This window comes from Archocentrus centrarchus, chromosome 13 (assembly GCF_007364275.1).
Source record: "Archocentrus centrarchus isolate MPI-CPG fArcCen1 chromosome 13, fArcCen1, whole genome shotgun sequence".
In the NCBI taxonomy this organism is placed as follows: Eukaryota; Metazoa; Chordata; class Actinopteri; order Cichliformes; family Cichlidae; genus Archocentrus; species Archocentrus centrarchus.
In genome coordinates this window covers 11,353,225-11,378,503 of record NC_044358.1, presented here as the reverse complement: position 1 = coordinate 11,378,503, position 25,279 = coordinate 11,353,225, and the positions used below count along the sequence as shown (strand labels likewise).

The 25,279-nt window shown below is 42.5% G+C and overlaps 2 protein-coding genes across 2 annotated transcripts; both read right to left on the bottom strand.

Moving 5' to 3' along the window:
* Nucleotides 1–784: 784 nt before the first annotated feature.
* Nucleotides 785–7,113, bottom strand: LOC115790636 (THAP domain-containing protein 5-like). The gene is made up of 5 exons (XM_030744494.1): nt 6,909–7,113; nt 3,572–3,755; nt 2,246–3,054; nt 1,970–2,156; nt 785–1,840 (listed from the first exon to the last, which is right to left on the bottom strand). The coding sequence occupies exons 1-5, from the start codon at nt 6,980–6,982 to the stop codon at nt 1,721–1,723; spliced, it is 1,374 nt and encodes a 457-aa protein (XP_030600354.1). The 5' UTR covers nt 6,983–7,113; the 3' UTR covers nt 785–1,720.
* A 2,981-nt stretch (nt 7,114–10,094) lies between these two features.
* On the bottom strand, nt 10,095–17,781 carry ppp5c (protein phosphatase 5, catalytic subunit). Its single transcript, XM_030744037.1, has 13 exons — nt 17,685–17,781; nt 15,221–15,462; nt 14,480–14,627; nt 14,189–14,310; nt 14,030–14,095; nt 13,791–13,889; nt 13,528–13,633; nt 12,903–13,045; nt 12,436–12,523; nt 12,291–12,331; nt 11,999–12,177; nt 11,828–11,909; nt 10,095–11,245 (listed from the first exon to the last, which is right to left on the bottom strand). Exons 1-13 carry the CDS (start codon nt 17,779–17,781, stop codon nt 11,183–11,185), a joined length of 1,476 nt encoding a protein of 491 aa, XP_030599897.1. The 3' UTR covers nt 10,095–11,182.
* Nucleotides 17,782–25,279: the final 7,498 nt, after the last annotated feature.

The following is a 25,279-nucleotide window of genomic DNA, read 5'->3' as shown; positions in this document are numbered from 1 at the left end:
TCTATACTGTATTCAAACCCTGTTTCAGAAATGCGGTTTAAAGTGACAGACTGAACTGTACAGACGCCCACCTCTCCCCTCAGACACCCTTCTCTCTCTCTCTGTCTCACTTCATCAGCTTTACTTTTACTAAAATGCTTCCTGATAACCTGCTGACTCACATTTTTTCTCACTCATGATCAGGATGCTTCAAACACCCTCTTTTCTCTCCTGAAAGGGAACTTCTAAAACAAAATGGATAATTTTGACAGTTGCCTCTGCTACCATCTAGTGACAGACACAGAAACCACACTATAAGGGGGAAATCCTACACTGTGAAATCAGGCTTTACTCAACAATAGTGCCGATTTTGCTGAGACAGTCGAGAACCATCTCACATCTTGATAATATACAGAACTTATAGCTTTGCTGAATAAAACCTGTAATAAGGCAGTTTCCCTTTTAGTACTGTGTTAATTTCCATGGACAAAACAAAACTACTTAATATTTAAATTATGCTCTTTTTTTAATACCAATAAAACAAATGCAGAAAAAACTACTGGGCCAGCTTACTAACTGCACTCAACAATAAAGTGGTAAACACATGAACTATAAACTTCCCTTTATGAGCCTTCACCTGAAATGTAAGGTGTGGTGAGATCACACCCCCCCCCCCCCCCTTCTCAAATTGAACATCTTAGTCTCCCCCCCCCCAATACAAACACACACACACACAGAAAAGACCTGCAGGTGGAGGAGGCGATGCAATGTGCATTTAAAAGAAAAATGAGCCATTCTTGTCTGAAAGCAACATTTTTAATGATGTCAGTGTTTGTGATTTAAGGCCTGCTTTTAATAAAAGTCACAATATGGCGTAACAAGACATACCTTTTTAAAGGACACACAAACAGTGAAGGGCAGGAAGTGTGAGCACTGGAACTGTAATACCTACCACGACCTGTTTGACTGAGAACCTGCACCAACTAGCTGTAGAGTCCTCACCTCAGTTTGCATATCTCAGCTGTGTATTGAGCCTCTTTTAGACGTTGAAGGAAAAACACTGAGCAAGCATTTTGGGACCTCAGGCATTTTGGGACCTCAGGCATCCTTCAATAAGGTGCAGTGAATTTAACCTCTGGGTCAAAGGTCGGAGGACAGAGGAGACAGTAGATACAAATGAATAAGAAAAGCCTTTTGGATCAAATCACTGTGCGGTGGTTTTCTCAGTGATACTTGGAAATACGAGCAAACTTCCACGAAGCAAACCTGCAGTCCTGAACACAGGGTGTGCCCTCTGTGCTGACTCGTGCTCTGTTCCAGCCTGCCTCTCAGTGATTATGTCACAGTTGTGTCAACACCGCCTCATAAAGCTGCACTTCAGTGGCTGAATAATCTTTGTTTTTCAAATAAATATATAAATTCATAGCAAAGCCGAAGCAGAAGCCTAAAGTTGAATTAAATGCACATTACCACAAACCAAAGCAAGTCAAAACCGGTTGATGGAATAACATGTAAAAACACACTGAGCACTGTCCCAGTATTCATCCATGTTTGTGGAGAGCTTGCAGCAGATGGACTGACCCGCTGTCACATTTCATACACAGATTTTTTTTGGATCAGAGACAAAACTGGAAAGAACTAAATTAGGGAGCATTTTGTTTTCAACAGCTGAAGCCCGTCACTCATTTTTTTGGCACGGTGAGCAGCACAGACACACAAACTGTCCGCGCTCAGTCAGGCCTCACAGCTTTGCCTCTGTATCAATCAGTGGTGTGTACAAGTAAGCAGCATCATCCTCCTCATAGATGATGGTCACAGTCTCACCAGCATCAGACTCGGCTCCACTCGTCTGTATGTAAGCCTGAGAAACAACGAGACAACAAATACAAAGACACAGAGTCATATTTCTAATTAGTGCATAATAATACAGTCAAATGGAAGCTAAATGACCTCAAACAGAAGACAACTACAGCCGACAATCTGAGCTTACCCTCTCCAGCAGCTGCAGCCGCTCTTCATTCAGCAGATTGCTCTGTCTCAGCTGGCTGACCGTGTTCTCCAGTCCGAGAAGCTTCTCCAGGTGTCGGCGATGCCGCTGCTGCAGCACTTTCACCTTTTTCTGTAGCTCAGACACAATCGCCTCCAGCTGCTCCTTACTCAAACTGTTCTTGTGGTAGCTGAGGAAGTAACAAAAACTGTGATACAATCAGGGAGTACAAGAAAAAGCTGAAAAAAAAAGGCATTTCAGACAAGCATCAGAACGCACCAGTGCTCTTCCAGCTGGTGATCTGGCTCTGTTTCATCATCCTCCGACTTGCCTTCATCTCCCTCTCCTCCTTCACAATCCAGTCTTTCCATAGTGAGGACCAGGGATGTGGGGGAAGGTGCTGCGTGTTTGGACACTATAGGCAGAGTGGATGTGATGGGTGTGGAGCTCAGGGCGGATGAAAGTACCGTTTCTGGGGAAAAGGTGAACTGGGTAAAAGTGTCTTTGGGCAAAACATTCGGTATCGTCTCGAAGTAGGCGATGACTTGAGTTTCATGGCTATTGTGATCATCTGAGAACAACTCTGTGGTGCAAATCGCATCTTCAACCCCACTCAAGGCCACGGCTTCATCTGTGCTGCCGAGTGTGGAGTCGTTCACTACCAGCCCGTGTCCCTGAGTTAAAATCGCAGCAGTTATTTCGCTCATAAGCTCATCTTGCCCTTCGCCAGCAGGACATTCAGACATAACCACCACCTCTGTCTGCTCTCCGTTGTCGCTCAGATCATCTATTGTGTGGAAAAGAGTTAAAGGGAAGTTTACCCCCATTTCTAATCTGTCTATTGCTGCCGGTGAGTCCAGTTCTGTCTCGAGAGAGCAGTCAGAGTCTCCAATATCACTCAGTTCCACCAAGCTGGTTTCTTCTTGTTGCGATGGGTTGACAGCAATCTGATACAGATGCACAGCGTGCACTGCGCTCTGCACGTCTGCAGCGTCAAAAACCACGTCACCTGACACCGCCACGCTCCGAGTACAGTTAGCTCGAAGACGCTTCGGTTTCTTCTCCGTGTCGTCTGTGGCTTTCCGTTTCTAAAAAGATTCACCAAGAAGCAACAAAACAGGGTTAAAAGTTTAGTTTATCAAACACAATTCAACCCTTCTTACAGGCTGCTGAGCAACAGACGCACAGGTCTGTTACACAAACACACAGGTCTGTTACACAAACACACAGGGTGAACTTCACGAACTTTAAGATGACGATGGAGAGCTGTAAACGCCTTTTTTCACTGTGGTGAGGCTCTGGCATAAAAAGGAAGCACACGTAACAAAAAACTGCAACTTCCAGGTTACATAAAGGGAACACAAACTTATTTGCTTTGCACCTTTCAACAGTAACACCTGACCTGGCCTCTGACACAAGTGTTAGCCTGATGAACAAAACTAAAATGCTTAGAATAAAATCCACAAAGAGGACTGAAACTTTCCACTGTTTAAAAAAGGAATCTCGTACTCAAACCAGCTCAAGGCCTCAGCGCTCAGCAAAGTAACAGGCAGTACGGTGCAGCACTAAAAACTAATGGTAAGACTTTGTTTCTTTTTGCGTTACCTCAGCCTGTTGGAAGACGGTGGGCACAGCGTCTCGCTCGAGGTAGCGGATCCCCCATCGCACTTTGAAACACGAAGGCGCAAAATGTTCGTGGCAAATATACTGGTGCCGAGAGGGAGTCCAGTTCTCACGCCCCATGTTCCTCAGCCACTGCTGCAGCCTGACCGGGTCCTGGAGAGGGAACCTAGAGAACAACAATTACAGATGTGGAACCCTGATAATACTTCCTTCAAGTTAAATACAGTCAAAATTAATATGGAACGAAATCAGCTTCCTAAAACTCAGTTTACGTTGTGCTCGTTCCAGCGATTTCACAGTACATCTATGAACATAAAGCCGTCCTACTCTGCTGAAAGTCAGTGCATCTGATCTGATCGGGTAACTGACCGACTCTGTGGACTCATCACATTTTGGCTTGCTTTCACTCACTACGTCCTGCAGCAGCAGCTGGTGGTGCAGCTGTATTCATATTTGCAATTATAAACATGATGAACATAGTAGGTTTTAAGTCATTAGTGTTGTTTAATGCTAGGTGTTAAATCTTCAGAGAATTTGCTGGATGGTGTTTTAGGCGTTATCTGGTAAAGTGAGCGATCCTGCTTGGTGCAATCTTTCCTCTAGTTTCTGGAAGGGAGGTGTTTGCAGGATAAAGCCAACATTCCTCGAGCATTCCTGTGAATACTGCATTATTTTATCTTTTTGGTGCTTGTAAGACTGAGCGGTACTGACGTCTTTGACTTCATCTGGTTTAAATGTAGTTATAATTTAGTATGACATGCACACTACACAGTAACCTGAGTGCACTGATCATTGCTTTGGTTCTACATTTGGAACTCCTTTTTCTAACTGACTAACTAAAGCAGAATTACGCCTTTGTAATGCTGATGAAGTGTAACTTCTCTCAGTGTGCAGTAATTATCAGGCTATATAACATTTATAGATTAGTTATCCGACTCTGACAGTGGGCTGTGTCCAGTTAGACTTACACTGAATGGCTGTTTCCAGTATTTTGTGTGAGGTAGAGAAAACTTTACCCACAACCTTTTAAATTATACAGCCAAAAACAGAAAAAGCCAATATTCCTAAAGTACTCTCATTATTACAGGATTTTTTTTAAGTTTATTGAATTTTTTTATCTTTTTAAATAATCTTAAATTAGTTGTATGTTATGCTGATCAGTGGGTGGATCAGTCCAAATATCAACAGTTTGGATACCAGCGCTGGTATTGGTGTTGGATCGATACTAGTGAGATGGGGTCGATACTTTTATTTGTTTCTCTCCTCTAAGTTCACCATGTTGCTCCCGTTTCAAACAGCGGACATGTCTGTGCAAACGCTGCTCTTCTACTGCAAGCACACTTTGCTCCACCCCCTCCTCCACTCTGTTTTGTTATTGCACACTCGTGTACAGCGAGCGCAGTCAGACGTGTGTGAGCTGCAGTGTGTGAGGAAGAGGAGCGCTGAGAGAAGGAAAGTCTCTACTGTGGCAACACAATTCATATGAACTTTCATAAACTGGGAAAAACTGAACTTCATTCCCAGAACAAGCAGCAAAAGGAACTAAATGAGGAAGGACGGAAATCCCTGAGACTGACCCAGACCCCCCAGCACAGAAACAGTGGCCACAGGTAGAGACCTTCCAGTACAGCTGCTCAATAATGGAGAAAAAAAAAATCAGTCATCCCAATTATTTGACACGATTGCTCATTAATTTTGCACTTACTGCACTTAAAGAACAGTGAATACTTTGAAATCTAGTGCACTTCTGCAATCTCTTGAAAATAAATACTAAATTAAAAATAAAATACAACATTATAAATAAAATATAACATAAATACATTATAAATTATAAAACAAATAATAAATGAATAGAAAAATAAAAGCAGTTATCATGACTAATAATACTAAGAAGAAATAGGACTAAGTTATTTAGACCAAATAAATTAGTGCACTGACACAACATACTGAATGAATTCAAAATTTATATTCAATTCATTCCAGTCAGTAACTAAATCCAAGAACATGGAGGCTGACCTATGACGGCAAACAAAAAACATGTTCAGCTTCAGACTAAATCAGAATTATTCAGGCCAACACAGCAGATACTGGTTATACTGGTAGGGCTGCTTAAATAGCCTCTAGGATTTTAGTCAGAAAGACCAGCCTGTTTCCACGATCAGGTTTTAGAGATGAGCACAAACACAACACGCTGTTAGCAAAGCCCGTGGCAGCCTCCTGAGTCCCGTGCTGCCACAGATTCCTTCAGTCCTTGGACGTTTGTCAGAAATCCCTCAGTGCTGCTGACGTCATCTCAGTTGACACTAGTGTTGTCCAAGGGCACAACACAGGGCAGAAGTGTGTGTGTGTGTGTGTGTGTGTGTGTGTGTGTGTGTGTGTGTGTGTGTGTGTGTGTGCACAAAATAAGTGTAATATTAATTTGAGATTTTTTTGTTGATTACACCATTTTTGTGATTGTTTCAAACTAAAACTCGATTAACTGCACAGCCCTACCTTCCAGAGGGGCAAAGAATATCCAGGTAGCTCATATAGTACTGATGATGTTTCAGCCATGACTCGTGATCTTCAGCATTTGTTAATGTTAATTTTCAGAGTTCTTGGTCATCATAGTTTTTACTTTCACAAACTGATGACCTTTTATTTAGACAGCACAGTCCTTTCTAGGTAAGCACATTTACACTTCACTTGAAATCCAGTTTCAAAACAGGTACAAAACAAACTGTGAGGTGTTTTGTTACATGAACAAACAGCGGAAAGCAAAAGTCCTCATTTAGCTGCCACTGAAACCTATTCGGACTGAACATAAATCATGACACGCTGCTCTCTCCACGCATTAAAGGAGTTAAAATATCGGTATCAGTGATACCGGCCGTGTATTTACTTGGTGCCAGATTTCGCAGTATCGGCCTCCGCACGATCATCCTGCGCGCAGCCGTAACGTCCATCAGCTTAAAGATTAGGATGACACATCAGCATTTCTGCCTCCCTGTTATTCGACACACTTCAGCCTCAGTATCACTCACTGGCCTGCTTCAGAGCCCCAAACCAGGCAGTGTTGGTTTGGGGCTCAAGATTAAAATCTTGAACCCGGACTTTTCTGTCTTGACTAACCCGAGGCTGTCTCAAAGTCAAAACTAGAAGACACGAACTTAGCGAACCTTTATAACGCGTCTCCTGCGCGGATATTTCCGACCTGCAGCGGTTAATTCCAGCCAGTAAAAACGGCTCTGGGAAAGCCTGACAGGAAAAAGTTTCTACCTGTACGCCTGAGCAGCGAGCTCAGCTGGCCTGCTAACACCGTTTGAAATCCGCTGCTCACCTGTAGAAGCTCTTCTTGTCGCTGCCGCTCCCGGAGTCATTCCTGCAGTTTGGGGCCGAACAGTATTTTGGCATCTCGCGCCGCTGCGGTGGCTGCTGCTGTCTCCGCGTCCCGCTGGGCTCATAACAAGGTGAAACTGGTCCCTGAAACTCGTGCTGTGTTGTAAACTCGTGGCGCCACGGTGACGAACGATGATCAGCTGTTGGAGACCGTGACGTCAAATGAGTGCGACCGCCACGCCCACAGGAAACAGATGGTTTTGTTTGCGAACAGTTTTGTTTCACGAAATGTGCTCTGGCAACATTTGATTGGGGTCATTTTGTTAGTGTTGTGCCAAAAAGTGATTGACAGTGTTTCTGTGTGTGTGTGTGTTTTTTTATGTGTAATGTCTTTATGGGTAAACAGACTGTAATCAACAGGTTTATGAAGGGCTTCTATATAAAATGAAGAAATGACCTGATATCTTTATGACTGTGTTATTGTATATTAAAATCAATCCAGTCCTTTTTGGCCACTTCGAATATCTTTGTACACGTGATGTCATATTTGTTGTGATTTCTGCTTCCCTCTTTGCCAGAACTCTGAAAAAATGACAGTTTTTACCCTGATGAATAAAGAATATATAAAAGTCACTTTACCAAATGTTTATTGCTGTTCTATCTCGTGGCAGGAGTGTTGCTTCTCGGTCAAAATGACTTGATATCATTCATTACAGATATATATATATATATATATATATATATATACTTTGTTTCTACCCCACTCTGCATTTAATCATTAGTTATTATTAATCTCTGGCTCTCTTCCACAGCGTGTCTTTTGTCCTGTCTCTCTCCCCTCAGCCCCAGCCGGTCACAGCATGACCCCCCCTCCCTGAGCCTGGTTCTGTTTAAAGGGAGTTTTTCCTTCCCACTGTCGCCAGTGCTGCTCATAGGGGGTCGTTTTGACTGTTGGGTTTTCTTTGTATTATTGTAGGGTCTTTATCATCTTGTTGGTGCAAAAATACAGTTTTTAGTCAAGTCAGTTTATTTATGAGCACATTTAAAATAAAAACAGAAACACAAAGCTCAAGATTTAGTCTGGTTTAAATGCAAAGGAATAAAATGAATAAACTGGTTTTGAAGCTGTTGAGTGTTTGTGAAGGTTTAATTTGAAGCTGTTCTAAAGTTTAGGGGCAGCAAAGGCCCGATGTTCTCCATGCTTTAATCTGCTTCTCGGTACAACCAGAAGCATCTTGTCAGCTGACGTCAGCTGGGACTGTGCATAGTTACAAGGTAAGGAGGTGCTAACCCATTTCATGACTTGAAAACAAACAAAAAAATCTTTAAATCAATTTTAAAGCGCACTGACATCCAGAACAATGAAGCCAAAACGAGGGAAACTTGTCAGTCAGGAGTCGAGAGCAGAGCCTGGCTGAGTCCAAAATAGATGCTTTTACAGTAACCAGGTCTGAAGGCACAAAAGGAGAGAAAGGGCTCTGCCTCTGCTGAAGAACCTGGCTCTAACAACAGTATTTATCTGTCAAATTTGAAGCTGTTGTCAAAATTAACCCCCAATTTTTTTTTTTTGCAAAGGGTCACGTGAGGGTCACGGGGTCTGAATACACCACTTCTGTTTTTTGCTTATTTGGGCTCAAGAAGTTTAAAACCATCCACGATTTTATGTCCACGATTTTATGTTGACTAAACATAAAAGATTAGATTTGTGAATCATCTGCACAACAGTGAAATTGGTGGGTGGGGAGCATAGTGGGCTTGACCACTTCAGGTGGACTCAGCGTGGTCAGAAACAGCAGAAGATTCTGGGGGAGCAGAAGGATCACAGGCAAAGTTTTTATTGACCAGATATCAGCAAACTGGTCAACAAAAACTGTATGAAATTTTCACATGTAGCTGGAGTCTGTGGAGGGAAAGTGGAGGGTAAGAGACTGATACCAGTGTTAATGGTGATAAATAAAACGTGAGGTCTGTGACAATTATGTGAAATAATGTCTGATCAGTGCTGAGTTCCTGCTGCTCTAACAGCATCATAATGAAACAGAGCTTCCTGTAACACATCAAAGGAGATCTGGAGTTTATCTTTTATCCTTCTGTGAGCCCGGGTGACATCATTTAACTAGTGATGTCTGTCAAACTGTTATCTTTGGCATTTTTCATAGATTAAACTGAAGAAATGGGAACAAACTGATTTTCAACCAGCTGCTGGTAACAAAGTGTCAAAAGCTAAAATTTAAAATTGGTAATATCTCCAAATTTGTTTTTTGCTGCTCAAGCATTAGATCTGGTTCTTATACTTTCATCAATTGAATGACACTCCCTGCCATATATGTATATATGTATGGAGTCTGTGATGGTGGTGGGTGAGAGGAGGATGTTATCAAAGCTGACCTCCATCATGGACCCCCCCCCCCCCCCATCAGCCTCTGCATGAGAGTGTGGGTGAGCTGAGCAGCTCCTTCAGTCAGACTGAAACATCCTCGCTGCAGGAAGGAGCACTTTCACAGCTGTTAGACTGTACATGATGTCATCATGATGTCATGAATCACTGGACACTTTACCTCCACTGCCATCATTTTATCCTTACATTACATATACACTTTATTTATTACGCTCTCACCCATATAATGCATACCGTGTATGCTGTGTTCCTTACCAGCTACAAATGTATATGTTTTCATATCTGTATATAGTGTTTTGATGTGTGTGTGTATATGTGTATAGTTTTTCTATTTTAGTTCATTTTTTTTTACTCATCCTTTACATTTTTCTCTGTACTGAGCTGCTGTAACGCGCAAATTTCCCCGTCATGGGATCATTAAAGTTTTATCTTATCTTGAATTCAGAAACAAAAGGACCAATTTTATTTTTTATTTTTTGAAGAAAATAGAGAAATGTTTAAAATTTCTTCACTCCAAAACAAAACAGCTGTCAAGACTCTGAACATACGGGAACTGTGGAACATCATGGAGTGAACCTGCTGCTTTCTCCTTTTCCCTTCACTAACACAACACGTTCGACTGCAGGAGCTTCTTTGTTACCTTTGCTGTGTCTACACAATCTGACAGTTTGTTGAAGAAAAAAAAATCTGATAATTGTGAAAAAGAAAGAAAAAAAAAAAAAAAAAGATCCAGGTAAGATTTTTACAGGTAGTCGAAGCTGCGAACATTTAGCCGACATAAATAAAGATATAGGCATGTTTCTAAAATCACTGGACTGGCTTTTTTATTCAATATTTTTCTCCAAACATTACACGGAATCTTTCAATGATACAGTATATATACATACACATCAGTGTATCTCTTTATCTAAAAAGTTGAGGGCCACTGGACAATGCAGCTGTGCGTTTCAAGACAGGATTGCATTCTGGACGTTTGTGTACTGAAGAAATTCACATACGGGGTTAATAGGTCACCGGTAATCGAACACGTATTGGAGACTAGAGTGTCGACAGTGCTTTACAAGCTAGTTTGGAGAGAGCGGACAGTGCGGGAGCCGCTGGGTCAGTGGCACAATGACGACCGAGGAGATGAACACGTGGAGAGCAGCAGCATCTTCCTCACTGGGAAGCAGTGCACATGACTGAACCAGCTAAATACACCACTAATGGCAAACAGCACCTTTCAGAGTGTACCCAGAGAATCAACCTCTTTTTTTTTTTGTCTTTTTAGACTGGAATCATACACGTAATCAGATTTTGGATTTGTGAAAAATAAAACTAAACTGACATACTGTAGAGTGGTATGAGGAACACTGATAAACATGCTGCTTTTCAACCAGTTTACAAAGCTCTAATCTCTGTGTATGCAGGCCAACAGTACACAACGCTGGGTTTCAGAGTCACAAGGTGCGCCTTGCAAAAACTGAACAATCATTTTCATTACAGATCTTTGGTAAATACCAGCTATATGATGCCATCTGATGAGCTCACATATTTAAAAACGAAGCAGCTTGAAGGAAACTCGTCAGAAATTGTCGTGGTTGTTTCTGAACCCACTGACGGAAACATGAGCAGGCAAAGGAACAACAGAAACCATAATTTTTCAGTTTTAGCCGGTAATGTGAAGGAGTATATCCAGGTCTGGTCTAAGTGATCTCTTCCCATCCGAACTACACCTCACACTTTCTGCGTACAACTAGCTGAACTTTGTTGGGGAGAGGGATCCCTTAGGCTAAGCATGAACAACAGCATGTCCGAGCACCGGAGGGAACGAGGTGGCGGGGATGGTTCGGATCCGACGGGAGGTCATCGGTGTCACAGACGGGTCAGACTGGCCTCTACATCATCCCCAACTGCATTAGCGTGTTGGCGTACGCCATGGGCTTGACATTCGGATGAGGCTGTAAAAGAGGAGATGAGAACTGGATTCAGATTTACAAGATTTTTTGAAAGTCTCAAGTTAACTCCCCCCGAACACTCAGACCTGCAGCAGCTTCATGTTTTCATTTTTAGCCCAGCTGGTTAGGATAAAGTTCAACCCCACTGCTTAATAAATAGTCAGATTTGTTTTACTGCTAAATGATGAACAAATGTCACTGTAACATTGTGCACCGAGCTAACCACATATTCAGCATTGTTGATGCACTTGGTTAAAATATCCCAATCTTAACTGATGGAATATCAGTGCTCTTTATTCAATCCCAAAGTACTTTTAAGCTGTTTTTCTACTGCAGTTTTCTACTAAAAGTAACAGTGACTGCTTGTTTTGTGCACGGTGCCGTCTGAAATATGTCTTCCTTCTCTAACACGACACTCGTCTCTGTTAATTAGGGACCCTGAAGTGATTCAACTCACCGACTGAACCTCAACGTGTACTTTAACAGTTTACCCCTCTTCTAGAAGAGATTGCCTTCGCTTCTATATTTATAAAATAACTTACTTTATAAATATGAATATTAAACTCAAGATCACATGACACTGACCACAGCTGTGAACTGGTGAAATTCTGGTTTGAGGTCTGATCCCCTGAGGTGGATATATGCTCCCTTGTTTCCCATCTGATCACTGAGAAAAGGCAGAATACAACAGTTAAAATGAACCACTACTGTGACAGTTCACTCAGTTAGCGTCCGTTAGCTAACACAACTGCTTACCAGTAGTTGGGTGCTGAGAACACGGTGATGCACTTCCCTGAGTGAGTGACCTCGTAACCCTCAGCTTTGACCTCATGACTACGCACGATGAAATCCAGCTTGTTCTGGTCCAGGAAGCGCTCCGTCACATCGGGCCCGAACTGACAGCTCACTCCTCGCTTGCTGATCGACCGGCCGTTCTGTCACAGAGAGAAACAGACAAAATATGAAACTGCTACTGACACAAACACAATCCAGATCTGTGGGAAGCACTTTGTTATGCTTCAGTGTAACCCTGTGAGTAAGGACTGACCTGTGGCTGTGGATCTGACCACAGGAGGTCGCACATGGGACCTGTGAAAGAGTGGGAGAAGGTGTCATATCATACCTGTCGCCCCTTCTAAAGGTTACTTCTTATAGCGGTTTATACTGATAATGAATCAGGAGTCTGGTCCTACCTGAGTCTGGAGGCTGTCTGTTCCTGTCAATTTTCCTTAGGTCATCCAGCGTGACGCCGTCTTCACTGAACAGTCCACCGTGCATGACCTGAGATGCAGAGTTTAATCAGGGATGAGACATGAAAGCCCCGAGCAAAAAGGTTTAAAGATCCTAAATAACAGCAGCAGAAAGTTATCGTATATATTTAAATTTGAAGATCCACACTATTTAAAAATTAATAATTTCTGAAGAAAAACAGAAGCAAAAATGGCTGTGTGTGAACTGTATCATCAATCTGAAGGGTGGAAAAAAAAAATGAAGCACTTAACATAATCTCACTCACTTCTGAATCATTCAAAAACACCCGATCATTTTAAATCAACTTTGAAATGAATGAAAACCAGAAGAATTGAGCTCAGAGCCCGACTTCTACCAAAAACACAACTAAATTCATCTCCGTCATTCAGCTCACACGGCCAGCGCTCACCAGTACTTTATTGTTGATACACTGTGCGAGAGGAAGCCACTGGAAGACCTCGCTGAAAAGCTGAAACATCTGGGCTGTGTACTTGGCTTTGACCTCCCCTTCAAATCCATACATCTGGTTCATGTTGTCTGTCTCATGGTTACCTGCAGATTTAAAAGTGGTTACTGCAGCTTGTACAGGACTCTTATTTTGATAAGTCAGTATGAAGTATGTAACTTAACTGTGGAAGAGAAAATGACCAGTAAATGACTGAGTGTTGCGCTTTACGAGTACTTTTTGCAATTACCCTCTGCAGAATTTAACAAACTTTCACCACCAGGGGGAAGCATTTCACCCCTATTTTTCGCCACACTGCCGTTATAAACGAGAAGATACTCTCAGCGTCTTCCACTCTTAAATAGAGCTTACATCATCTTATGGTGCAAATTTGACAACTTTAGTTGAACATGAAGTTGTTTCTTCATATTTTATTGATGGCTTCAGTTAATTTGGAAAGATTTTAAAAGACTGTTAAATCACATGAGCTTACATTAGATACCTACAGACATGTAGTTAGCATGACCCACAATATGACACGTGACAGCAGCCTGTGATCCATGCACAGGCTCACTCTGAGCGCGCTCACCTCTAAGCAAGTGGAAGCTGCTGGGGTAGAGCAGCTTGAAGCCAAAAAGGGTGAGAATGACCTCAACAGAGAAAGAGCCACGATCCACAAAGTCGCCATTGAACAGCTGAATGATGTGGTTAAGCACTATGACGCACACGTTCTGGATTTGCGGTACCTGACTGCTGCCGTTTTAGACACAGAGAAGTACTGCAATGAACACAAATTTAAAAACTGATGTGTGTGTGTGTGTGTGTGTGTGTGTGGGCAAAAACAAAGGATACATAAGGGTTGGTGTCAGACGGTAAGCCGTTCAAGCTGAAGATGTTGAGGAGATCGTAGTACTGGCCGTGGGTGTCCCCACAAATAGTTATTTTTTCTGTCTGTGACAAAGATAAACACAACACCTTTAACTGAGGTCAAACAACTTTATCAGATGGTTATGAACAATAATCTACCAGCTGCACTCCAAACATGAAGCATAAATAACTTCACTAATGAGGATCTGAAGAAAAATCCTCACCTCTTTTAACGTGATTTCAACAAGACTTGGTAGTTTTGATAGAACATCTTTAACTTGCACCAAAATCTGGAAAAAATAAACCCAACACAGTTTAATTAGAGGCACAGATATGTTTCCATGAGTGAGTTCACTGTGTGTCATATGAACGAACAGGTTTACCTGGTAAGCACACTTTCTGTGCAGTTTCTTCTGATCTTTGAACCAGTCCATCATCTCTTTCATGAACTTCAACGTGACCTTCCCGTCTTCGAGTTTGGGCCCTGCATAGTCGTCCTCAATCGCTGCACAGTCAACAATGATATGGTCACATGATCACGCCCTCCACCGCAGTGCATTTGAATAGCTTGTGTTCTTGTTTTACACGCGAACAGTACGTGTTAATTTAAGCAAAGCACGTTATGGCATTTAACAACCATGCTGTGTATTCTTCTAATGAGAAAGCAAACTTACTCATGTTTTCAATGTCCAGAGAGTCAACAACGGATTTTTTTGTCTCGTCGCTGGCAATGGCTCTCTCAAAGGCCTTCTGCTTCACAATCTTGTTACATTCTTGATACTTCATCCTCGCATCCTTGTCATTCGGTCGAACCCTCACTACCTTTTATCAGGACAGAGGAAAGAAATGAAATAAAGAGCCTGGTTAATCATTAGCTGGCATTAGAGCAGACACAGGTACAGGGTCTGTGTGCAGCAGCAGAGCAGATGATACAAATGAAGCACATAAAGGATCAAACCACTCAATCATCCTAAGTAAGATGGACAATCACGTCAGTCGTATGACGTTCTGCCGCATACTTTTTAAGACTTCTATACATTTAAACCCAGCCCCAACCCTTCTTTGCTTCATAACACTCAAAAATCATGGTTTATGATCTGGTTTGTGCAATAAACCAGAGACTAAATCTGAGCTTTAGAGAGCCAAAGCACTATCACATTATATTACTAATTAAGAGAAAAGCACAAACCACATTAACCTTGGTATGAGAGCCTTCAAACTGGATCTAACTGGCATCATGACTGGATTACAGGATAATCCCCACTTCGTGCTTTTAAGGCAACACAAAGAGCCTAACTCGTGCTGACAGGGCAACAGATGGAAGTGGAGAGCTCCGCCCTTTAAGGAAGTCTGGGTTCTGCCCGGCAGCTGAAACGATGCCTCTCCTAATGATTAAAGACTCCATTACTTCTTACCGTCTCGTAGTCCTTAAGTGCAGCTTTAAATTTGCCCAGTGCCATGTTGGAGGTGGCACGGCGGTAATATCCCTTAATGTAGTTTTTGTCTATCTCCAGGGCCTTTGTGGCATCCGCCAGGGCATAACCGTAGCACTCTGTGCGCAGGTATGCCAGACTTCGGTTGCTGTAGTAGATGGCATTGGATGGATTGAGCTCCAAGGCTTCTGTGTAGTACTTGATGGCATTTTCATAGTCTTTATCTGCAGAACAAACAGTCACACATTTTAGGTTTATTAGCTTTCACTTTTATTAAGTACATACTGTTCCAAAGGATTTTGTAGCAATTTCATTATTATTGAAATTATTAAATTGATTGTTTAATTCAGTATTTATTGTATTAATATTGGGTGTATGATGTGGTTTATAGAAAAGTTATAGGAATGCAGAGATTGTTTATTTCAATCTCCATAATCCAGTCTGTAAATCCACAAACCACGTTTACCTTTATCACAGCATTCAAACAAACAAACAAACAAACAAACAAACAGCATTGGGGCTCATGTTCTCACATTTTCATGAAACAATATTTCAGTTCCAAGCCACAGAAACATTTTCTGTGCACAATTTTGCTCTGAGACAGAGGAATTTATCCTCTGATCCCAAACACCGTAAAGAGATTATTTCACCACCATGATACACGGTGTACTTCTTCCTAGGGCTGTTCAATTATAGCACAAATAATAATCATGTTTCTTTTGGCCAATACTATAATCATGAACAACACAATAACCTCTTTGAACCGCTTACATAACACGTGTTTGGAGAACTTGTTACAAGAATTGTTTTTATTGTGTCGCATCAAACTCCTTGAAACTAAAATGTTTCAAGTGTTTCAGAGACTACATAACACTATTTAACACAATTTAACACTATTTAACAGTATTTAACAGATGATATCCTTTAGGGTTTTCCTGCACACACATAAAAGACAAGGAGACTTTATCTTTTCATTAAGTGAAGCTTCATGTACTAAATGGGCAGAAATCCCATGAAAACACAAAGACTTGTGTAAAGTAAAATAACAGACTCTCAGACACAAACTTTATCCAGACCAGCTGTTTACAGTGAGTAGTCACTTCCTCTTTCTGAGCTACAAAAAAACCGAGATGTAAATATTTACCTCGAGGAAGGTTATGTTTTCTGCTGCGTTTGTCTGTTTGTTAGCACGATAACTCAGAAAATTAGGAACAGATTTTGATGAAATTCCTGGAGCTGCTGGGGGTGGTACCAGGAACAACTCATTAAATCTTGGTGGTGGTTCGGGTCACGATCTGGATCCAGGATTTTGTAAAAGGATTCTTTAGTGGGCTGGGTATGCGCTCTATTGAGTGCACTTCTAGTTTATAAATTAAATACTGTTTATGAACAAATATTGTCGCCTAAACTAATCTGTGTGATAAATGGTGTGATATATACACCAAAGAAAACAACACTGCCAGTTCTACATGACAGCCTGACACCAGGAAGAAATACGTCTCACATTAGGAAGGGTAATGTGACGACTACAACCTCTGGGAGTAAATGTCTCACATCATTTTATAAGTTATCAATCAGAAAACGACCATCCCGCCCATCATATAACAGACAGCCTTCCCTCTGCACCTGCTCTGACTCATCACAGCATCAGCCCACAGATGCCGCTGTAGTTTCCCAATTAGCTGGCGACACACACACACACACACACACACACACACACGCACGCAGGTCGCGGGCCTGAAACATTCTGGGTGATGCATTTAATACAAAATGTGAGTTCATCCGCATGCATCACACTTTACCGCTGTGTCCAAGCTGAATGATAATCATACACATTTATCTGAGCATTTTGAAATCTAATCACAGCGCAGGTTGTGTAACACACACCTTCACTTTCGTTATCTATACGTTTCGAACAGGTCACAACGTGACTACCTCGCAGTCACTTGAACTCTGACTGCATGTCAAATAACCGGATAAGAGTGATGTTATTCTGAGCATTAAGTAACTGCTGTCATGAGTTGGGGAAGCTCTGCGTCGCTGCTCTTTCTGCCTCAGCAGTCGCAGGCTCACAGAAAATTCTAGGAGTTTGAACTGAAGCTCACTTTAAACCACATGGCGACTAAATACTAACAAATCAGCGCCTGATGAACACGCTGCAGGGCCACGAACCCCACGACCCTGACGGAGTGGATAATCTGAGGAAGCCGGAGGTTTAATATACACGGCATGTGTTAGCATCGGCGCTGTCGGTGCCGCGGATCCCAATGAATGGGGCTCACAGTTAGCATGCTCCCTGAGCAACGCTAGCTTAGCTTCATATTCGCGACCGGCTTTGCTTGAGCTGCACGGCGGCACAACCACGCCGCTTCTGATTAACGGTCACAGCGTCAAATAATAAAAAGTGCTGAAAAAAGCCAGTGACTTGACAGGTCGTAGAAATTACCTTTAAAGTACTTATTCGCCTTCTCCTTGAGTAGCTCGGCATCATTACCTCCCTCCGCCATCTTCTTCTCACTGCCGTTTTCCGATATGTGCGCCATTGGCATGAACTGTCGTAAAGGTCGCAAAGTCCGTTTTTTGCCATTAGTCATGTTGGAAGTAAACTTGCTGCCTGACATTACGAAAAATGCTGTTTAATGTAATCAGTGAGTACTGTAAAAAAACGTTTTATTACTGGAAAACACGGGCACGTGTAGAAGGACAACGTCTACAGTATGTGGGGGAAACAATTCTCCATTTACACTTTCAATAAAATACATTTAAATCATTATGGCTCTTATGTTTTTATGTCTTAGGTAAAACAGGACATGAAACTGTGAGATAGATGTTTTTCTCCAAAAAGGAGTGTCGTAAAACCTAAAAATACACTCTCCCTGCTCTCCAAAACGGTAATTAAAGATTTATCCTACATTTATTATAGATTAATGTCAGCCAGGCTATTTCTACGTTCAAAATTGATATGTAGTTCAAAATTTGTTCTAGACACCTATTATGAGGGGATTCTCAGCTCGGACCCGGACCATACTCTGAAGGTATAGAACATGAATAAGAGTTAAAGACAAGAAAGTAAAAAAATAGGTCTTTAAGTTTTCACATCACTGTGGTTAATGAAAGCATGAAGTGTTAAGGTTTCTGCGCCTGAGAGATAAAGTGCATGTTTTGTTAGTCTACAGTTTGTGTTTCAGTGTCTTTTGGTGTCCTGCCACTAAACTGTTAAAGTTTTTGTGTAGTTGAGGTTCAGATGGGCGACAAATTAAAGGAAAAAAAAATCCCTCTTTAATGCTTTTCCTCCTCAGCGGGGCTTAAAGTGGGATTTTACAGGAAGCGTCAGAGAAGAATCACCTGGTAATGGCTTGTTTTGTCACCTCGAGTCGATTTTTGTTTGCGTACAGCCTGTGATCAGCTGACATGTCCTGCTGCTCCAATATTCACTGCCCTTTGTGTACTTAATGAGATAAGCAGATGTATCGTGAGCTGTCACAGCTTCTTTCCATCCCTTAGACACTTATGAAAGGTAGAACCCACTGAGTGACACTGATCATCATCATCATCATCATCTTAAATTTAAATAATAAATAAATAAATGAAAAAACAAGTCCGAAACGAATGAGGACGTTACACTTTAAATATAAAATTTCACTTGCTGAACAGTCCTCATCTCTCCTCTTTCTCTGAGAGTCTTTTTTCTCTCCCTGGGAAATACTCCCTGCGTTTAGCGAGCAGACACGTTTTGTGACAAACTGCACAGACACAGTTTGTGTGATCGTTGAGCTCTTTGAAAAGCTGCATTATAATTTACTTGCCCTTCTGTGAGGGGCATCCATACTGTAGGGGTTACTGTCCACACCTGAACTTAGAAGGGGCTGTCACCGTAGATCAGCTCAAAGTTGCAGTGAGGGATGATGGGAATGGTCTCTTCCACGTGTCGGTGTTGCGTAGTAGTTTGTGTTTGTGTGTTTGTGTATCTAAGCTGTGCATCAGAGTGTGAAACATTATTTAGATTTGAGTTCTCTGAGTTGATCAGCCAACAGGGGTCAGTAAACACCTTCGCACGCATACACATAAAAGCAGTTTGGTTTGTAGGCACTCTTTAAGACTCATGTGAGGTTAACCAGAAAAAAATTTAAGATGGTGAGTAATTTGTTTCAAAAGAATCATTAGTGAAAGACTGGCTTAATGATTCATGCGGGTGGACAATTTTCCCTGGCTTGTCTGGAATAATTGCTTTAAATACCTTGTCTTTAAATCTGTACCTGACTGAGCCACAAAGAAAGCCCCGTTTAGTGAAATGTTGGCTCAGGTCGCCTCGGTCACAGTTGTTTTTGTTGATCTTACAGATGCCTCCAGGCTGGGCGTCACTGCTGGTGAGGAGATACAGGCGCAGGTGTACTGCTCCACAGCTTTATCCAGCACATGGCTTCTGACACACCTCAGCCTCATGTAATTGTTTTGTAAAGTGTGACACACACTTGAACAGAAACAGCTTTCCTTTGCCAGTAGCCCTGTCTGTAGGCCCTCAGTGCTGCAGGTCAGCGCAGTCTGTGACTTCTGACCTTTGTACCAGAGCGTCAGTCCGTTCAGACGCAGGTTTGTGGTTTGCTCTGTTTGGGTTTTGGTTGGTTAGGGTTAGAAGTTCATCAGAACTTGTTGAAGAAAAGCATGTGACACAGAGTATACAACCCAGTCCAGTCTGTTGCCCTGACTCACAAGCGTCATGCGTCCGTGAAAAGTAAGAGGCCAAACACTCGGGTGACTCACGGTCCACGACCTCTGTCATCCACTTACTAACCTCAGAGTGTGAGTTCACTTTCTCTTAGCGAGCTTACCAATGACTCGTCTGCTTTTCTGAGCCATAGCCTGTCTAGGTTGGTGATGGTTTTACTAGTAGCGCTTGAGGGATGGAAAAAATAATATTACAAAAACCACGACGAGATTGACTGAGAACGATGTGACGTTAGAGCCTCAGCCACACATGAGAGTAAACGCAGACAGTGAGTGGGAGAGACGGTGTGGGAGGGAGAAAGGTACAGAAAGTCTGGCTTGGTGGGAGGGGGGGGGAGAGGGAAATTGCTGTCCTCTTGGGTGCATGGGCGTTTTGGGTGGTGTGAGTGTGTGTGTGGGGGGGGGTCCTGAGAAAGTTAAAACAAACACAAACGGAGGAGCACAGAGATATACGAGCAACCGAAGACAGATACCGATGAAGGTCAGCGGGGATGTGAGTGACATTCCTGGGCCACAAGCCAATGAATGATGAGGGCTCAGAGTGTGGAGTATATTGTTACATAGGCTTGTTCCAGACCTTCTTAGTATTTATTGTTTTGTAGCACATAAGACCATTACGTAGTGAGTGTGTGGGAACCCCCCCCCCCCTTTGACTCTTTTACTCCACCCCTTTAACCATCTTATCAGGCCTGGCCAGAATTATGTAGAAGTTAAAGCGTTTCTTCTGCTCCACTCTGTCCAAATAATTCACTAATGAGCGCTCGACTTCAGGGAGGCTGTGGGGGGGGGGGGTCACGTTTATTTGAACCATATGTTTTTCTAGTAGGCAGGACGCAGGACTTTGAGCCAAATTAAAGATAAATTGTGAAAAAAAAAAACCTCATGAGCGTCAGCCACCCTCTCAGTTCTCATTTCCGCCGGTCTTGCATGTGCTTAGTTTAGACATTTGCTTCAACTGTAACCTGCTGTTTTTTTCTGGCAGCGTGTGAGTCATGAATTGCAGGGATTGCCCACATTATACAGCAGCGTTACAAAGTCTCCTGTTGATCGGTGGAGCCATCAGCGAGTGTGTAAACCAGCATCCCAAAATGACATAGTGCACGTTCACTTTGTGCCTCGGGAATGGCGTCGGAAATTTTATGTAAATGGAAAAGAAACGTGATGCATACATGCTTAGAAAAATGGCTGCTGCTTTACCTTTCCACATTAAAACCTCCTCTGTTTCCCTCCTGTGTGTCTTGGACCTGTCACCGGGGTGGTTAGGGTGGAGACTGGAGCAGGGTATAGAAAGCTTCAGTGTTTATGTTTTGTTGAGCGCCTGTTTGCATTTCTTGCAGTGCATAAAATAAGAATCTTACCTTTACTCTTTGCAGTAAAATGAGCTGCAGTCTGAATGCTTAAACGAGCCTCTGAATGCACGCTGATGAGAGTTTGGGGCTTGTTTGGTTTCATAATTTGATTTTTAAGTATGAAGTCATTCAAAAAGCAAAAGCTTCCTGTAAAATAAGTGATATGCAAACACTAAACACAGAGATGTGAAACCACAGCAGCTGAGTTTTCCTCTGTGCTTGATTATAATGTTTAAAATAGCTCGACAGGCTGTTGCAGAAGCTTTTTGTTTGTTTGTTTTTAAGTTTTAATCATTTTCTGATGTTTGAACAAAGAAAAATCAATACTTTATCCCGCAAAATAAAAACTTGGCCACAAAAACAGGAAATTGAAAGCAGAATAAATGGAAACTTTTGGCCGTCATAATTCCGTCTATTTTATCTCCACACTCCCATTAAAAACAGCTGCGTTATAGGTTTAATGTCAGATTCTCCTGCAGAACAAATGACAACATACTTTCCAATAAAACAAGCAGTTTTGACCCATGAAACTAATACACTACGGTCAGGCGCATTAGCCACTGAAACCGCTGCTCCATACCTGAGTGTGAGCCCACACACAGCCTGAGCGCGGTCACTTCTTTATGGTGGAAATGTGCAGCAGAGTCTGGGAAGCCTTGTTTTTAATGGCTCACGCTCAGCGACCCCCCCGTTTGACTGGCACCACAGCCTTGTTAAAGGAAATCTGGCAAATGGCTGACTAAACAGATAATTAGAATAAATAAAAACAAATTGCACGAGGAAGTGAAAGCAGCCCAGATTCCTTGAAAATGAGATAAAGATGAAAAACAATCTCACAGAATGAACTCAGCTTTTGGCACGAGCCGGGCCTCTTTTGGCTATATCTCTGGATATTATGATAATTAACCACTTTGTGTGTTTCCTACTCCTTTTTTTTCCTCTCTTCATTGGTTTTCCATGTCTTTATTTTATTGGTCAGGATTGTTCCTTTCCGTTGTCCTTATGTCTTCATCCCGATTCCCTTCAAACTCACCCGTTCCCCTTCACGTCCGATTTTGCCGTCGTCCCCTCATTTATATGCTCTCTGTGTGCCCTTCTTTCTGTCTCTTTTTCTCATTGTGAGTGTTTGATGTGTGCTGGGCACGAGAACAAGGGATCGGATACACACCCCAAACAGGAAATGAGAAATTCAAGCAAATGGGCCGCTGTCTGTGTCTCAGAGAGAAAGTCAGAAGCTCATCTGGAGGAATCCAGATAGATGGAGCACAGCAGACGGTGTAGGATGTGAAATAGACGCGCTGAATCAACATGCTGTGAATGTTTGAGGTGAAAAGTTCATTACACTCTGTATGTGGCCACGAAGAAAGAGAGAGGAGGAACATCTTCAGCAAAAAAGTATTTATAGATAGTGACCACCCATGACGCTGCTCTGCATCATCCTGTGATATCAGCCAAGTTTTGATGTAGCAACACACAATCTTACCTCATTCTCCACCTTTTTAGAGTCCATTACCAGGTAAAAGGGGCAAAGCAAAGCAGTATCAAAGTCTGTGACGGACCCACAGCTCGCATCTGGACAGCAAACTTGAAGCACTTGAGCTCATAAAACAATAAAGAGCCCGAGGGTTATCTATCAGAGAGAGGGTGACACGTAAGCCGAGCAGCTGTGTGACCCGCTGCAGCCCTCTGAGCCGGCTCTGCGGTCGCTGTTTTCACGCTAGTTAACGGTAGCGACGACATGTTGTGGCGACTAGTTTATTTTATATTGCAGGCTGCGCTCCTACTGTTTATGAGCAATGGATGATTGAACACAGCACACATGGTCAGGCTTTCCCACAGAAAGGAGCCGGCATCACGAGTGACTCAGGATGTCTGGGTACACACATTCTGGCCATTAGATGACTACGGGACTTAAAAGGAAAGGAAGACTTCAACAGGGCTCTGCAGACAAGGTGGAAAGAGAGACGGGGTGTTGAGAAATCCACCCCAGACTTCTTCTAATGTGGCCCGATTGTCTCGAGAGGCGTGAATAACACTAACAAACAAGCAGAGGAGCAGATTCAAAACAAGCTGTAAATATCTGTCAGGAGCAGCATTATAGTGTACACAGAGATGTTTTAAGTCACTAATTAGACACGATAACTTTGCAGTGTCAATACCAGCTGTGAAGCACAAATACAGACTGAGAAACCCTGCACAGTGTCTGAAAATATCCAGTCACACATGAGCAGGCCATCCAGGATGTTGTGGGGGAGAATTTCCTCTTCCTGTTGCTCTTACTGTTGGACTTTCCTGTCAGTTAGTATTGACTACTGACAGCACATTGGGAACCTTCCAGGCTCATCCCTTAACCTTTTCAGTCTCTCTAGGGAGTACGATTTGTTACCGTAAAGTATTAGTTTACATCCTGAGCTCTTGGGTGGCCAGGCAGAGGAGGCAGCATAGATCTGGGTGCTTTTTGGACCAGGTGGCCCCTTGTACCTATTTGCAGTGCAGACCAGCGGGTATATCTGAAAGAAAATGAGGACCACACTCAGCGGTGAAGTCACACGTGTTCATGGTGGTGTGAGCCAAAAATCAACCACAGATACCACCTTCCAACTTCTCACTGGACTTTCGTAGAATGAATCAGAGCTTTCTCTTTACCATCAAAAAGTTTGTCCCAAATACTACTGTGGAAGGTCTGGTGTGTGTGAGCCTTTATGATTCAGCAGTGCCGGAGGGGCTGGACTGTGGTGCTGATGCTAAGATAGACTGGTTTGAATTAGTGCCTTCTTTCCAAGTCTGGGTCCTGTTATACCTGTCTGACACAGTTCTTTGTTTCCTCGTTGTGTGTTGAGCGCATGTGTGTGTGAGAGGCTGTTGGCCAAACTTTTTTTTGTTTGCTGCCTTTAAGAGGAGGAAGCGTGGTTATTACAGGCTTAGAAGAAAAGACTAAACCAAAGGAAGGAGAACACAGTAAAAAGCAATGTTTGAAAAAAACTTCACTTAAAATAAAAGCAGGAAACCCACATTATCAAAAATCTTTTATAAATCTATTTAAAGAAAGAAAATTTATCTGAAAATCTTAGACCAGCTTTCCTGTATTTTTAAGTGGTCTTCAGGAACAGTTCTCCAGGCTTCTTGAAGGACAGTCTTTGGATGTTTCTGCCTTTTGCTCCGTTCTCTGTCAGGATGATCCCACACTGCTTCAGTAATGCTGAGGTCTGGGCTCGGGGAGGCCCATCCATGGCTGATGGTGCTCCATTTTTCTCTCCAGGTATGATTTTATTGCATTGGCAGTGTGTTTGTGTCTGCCAATCAAATGCTTTCCTGATGGTACTGCACGATGGATCAAAATCTTCTCTGCATTCATTCATGTGTCAGTTTTGACCAGCTGAAATGATGGCCTACCACCGTTGTACCCCTGATCTAGTCTGTACATATTGATGACAGTTTGAACCAAAGATTTCTAATTTGGATTCATCTCACTATAAAGTTGCCACTGATTGTCAGTCAGGTTCTTGTGTAATGTGGCAGACCTCGGCCTTTTCTCCCTGTTTCTCTTCCTTAAAAATGGCTTCTTGACTGAGACCATTTCTGATGAGGCTCTAGTGGACAGTAGATGGCTCAACTCAAAGTCGGGTCTTTGCTGGATTTGACTTTCAGATACTGTTTTTCAGGCCTGACACTTCTCCTTTTGCCCTGCACTTGTCTAGTTTCCTAAAATTTAGGGACACACTGTATACCATGCTGAGACATGCTGAGTTTTTCTTTTTTATTAATAGCTTTATGGAAATCCCCCTGTTAGTTGTGTTAGTTGTGTGCTCTGATTGCTAGTGCCTAAAGATACACTTTAAAATGGGTTCTTTGTTAAGTTGTCTGTTGTGTGTAGGAACAACACTGGTTCATCCCTCAATTTAGGTGCCTTTTTTATGCTTGAATGATTCACAGGTCAGTGTTACATGGCTTAACAAACAAAACAGAC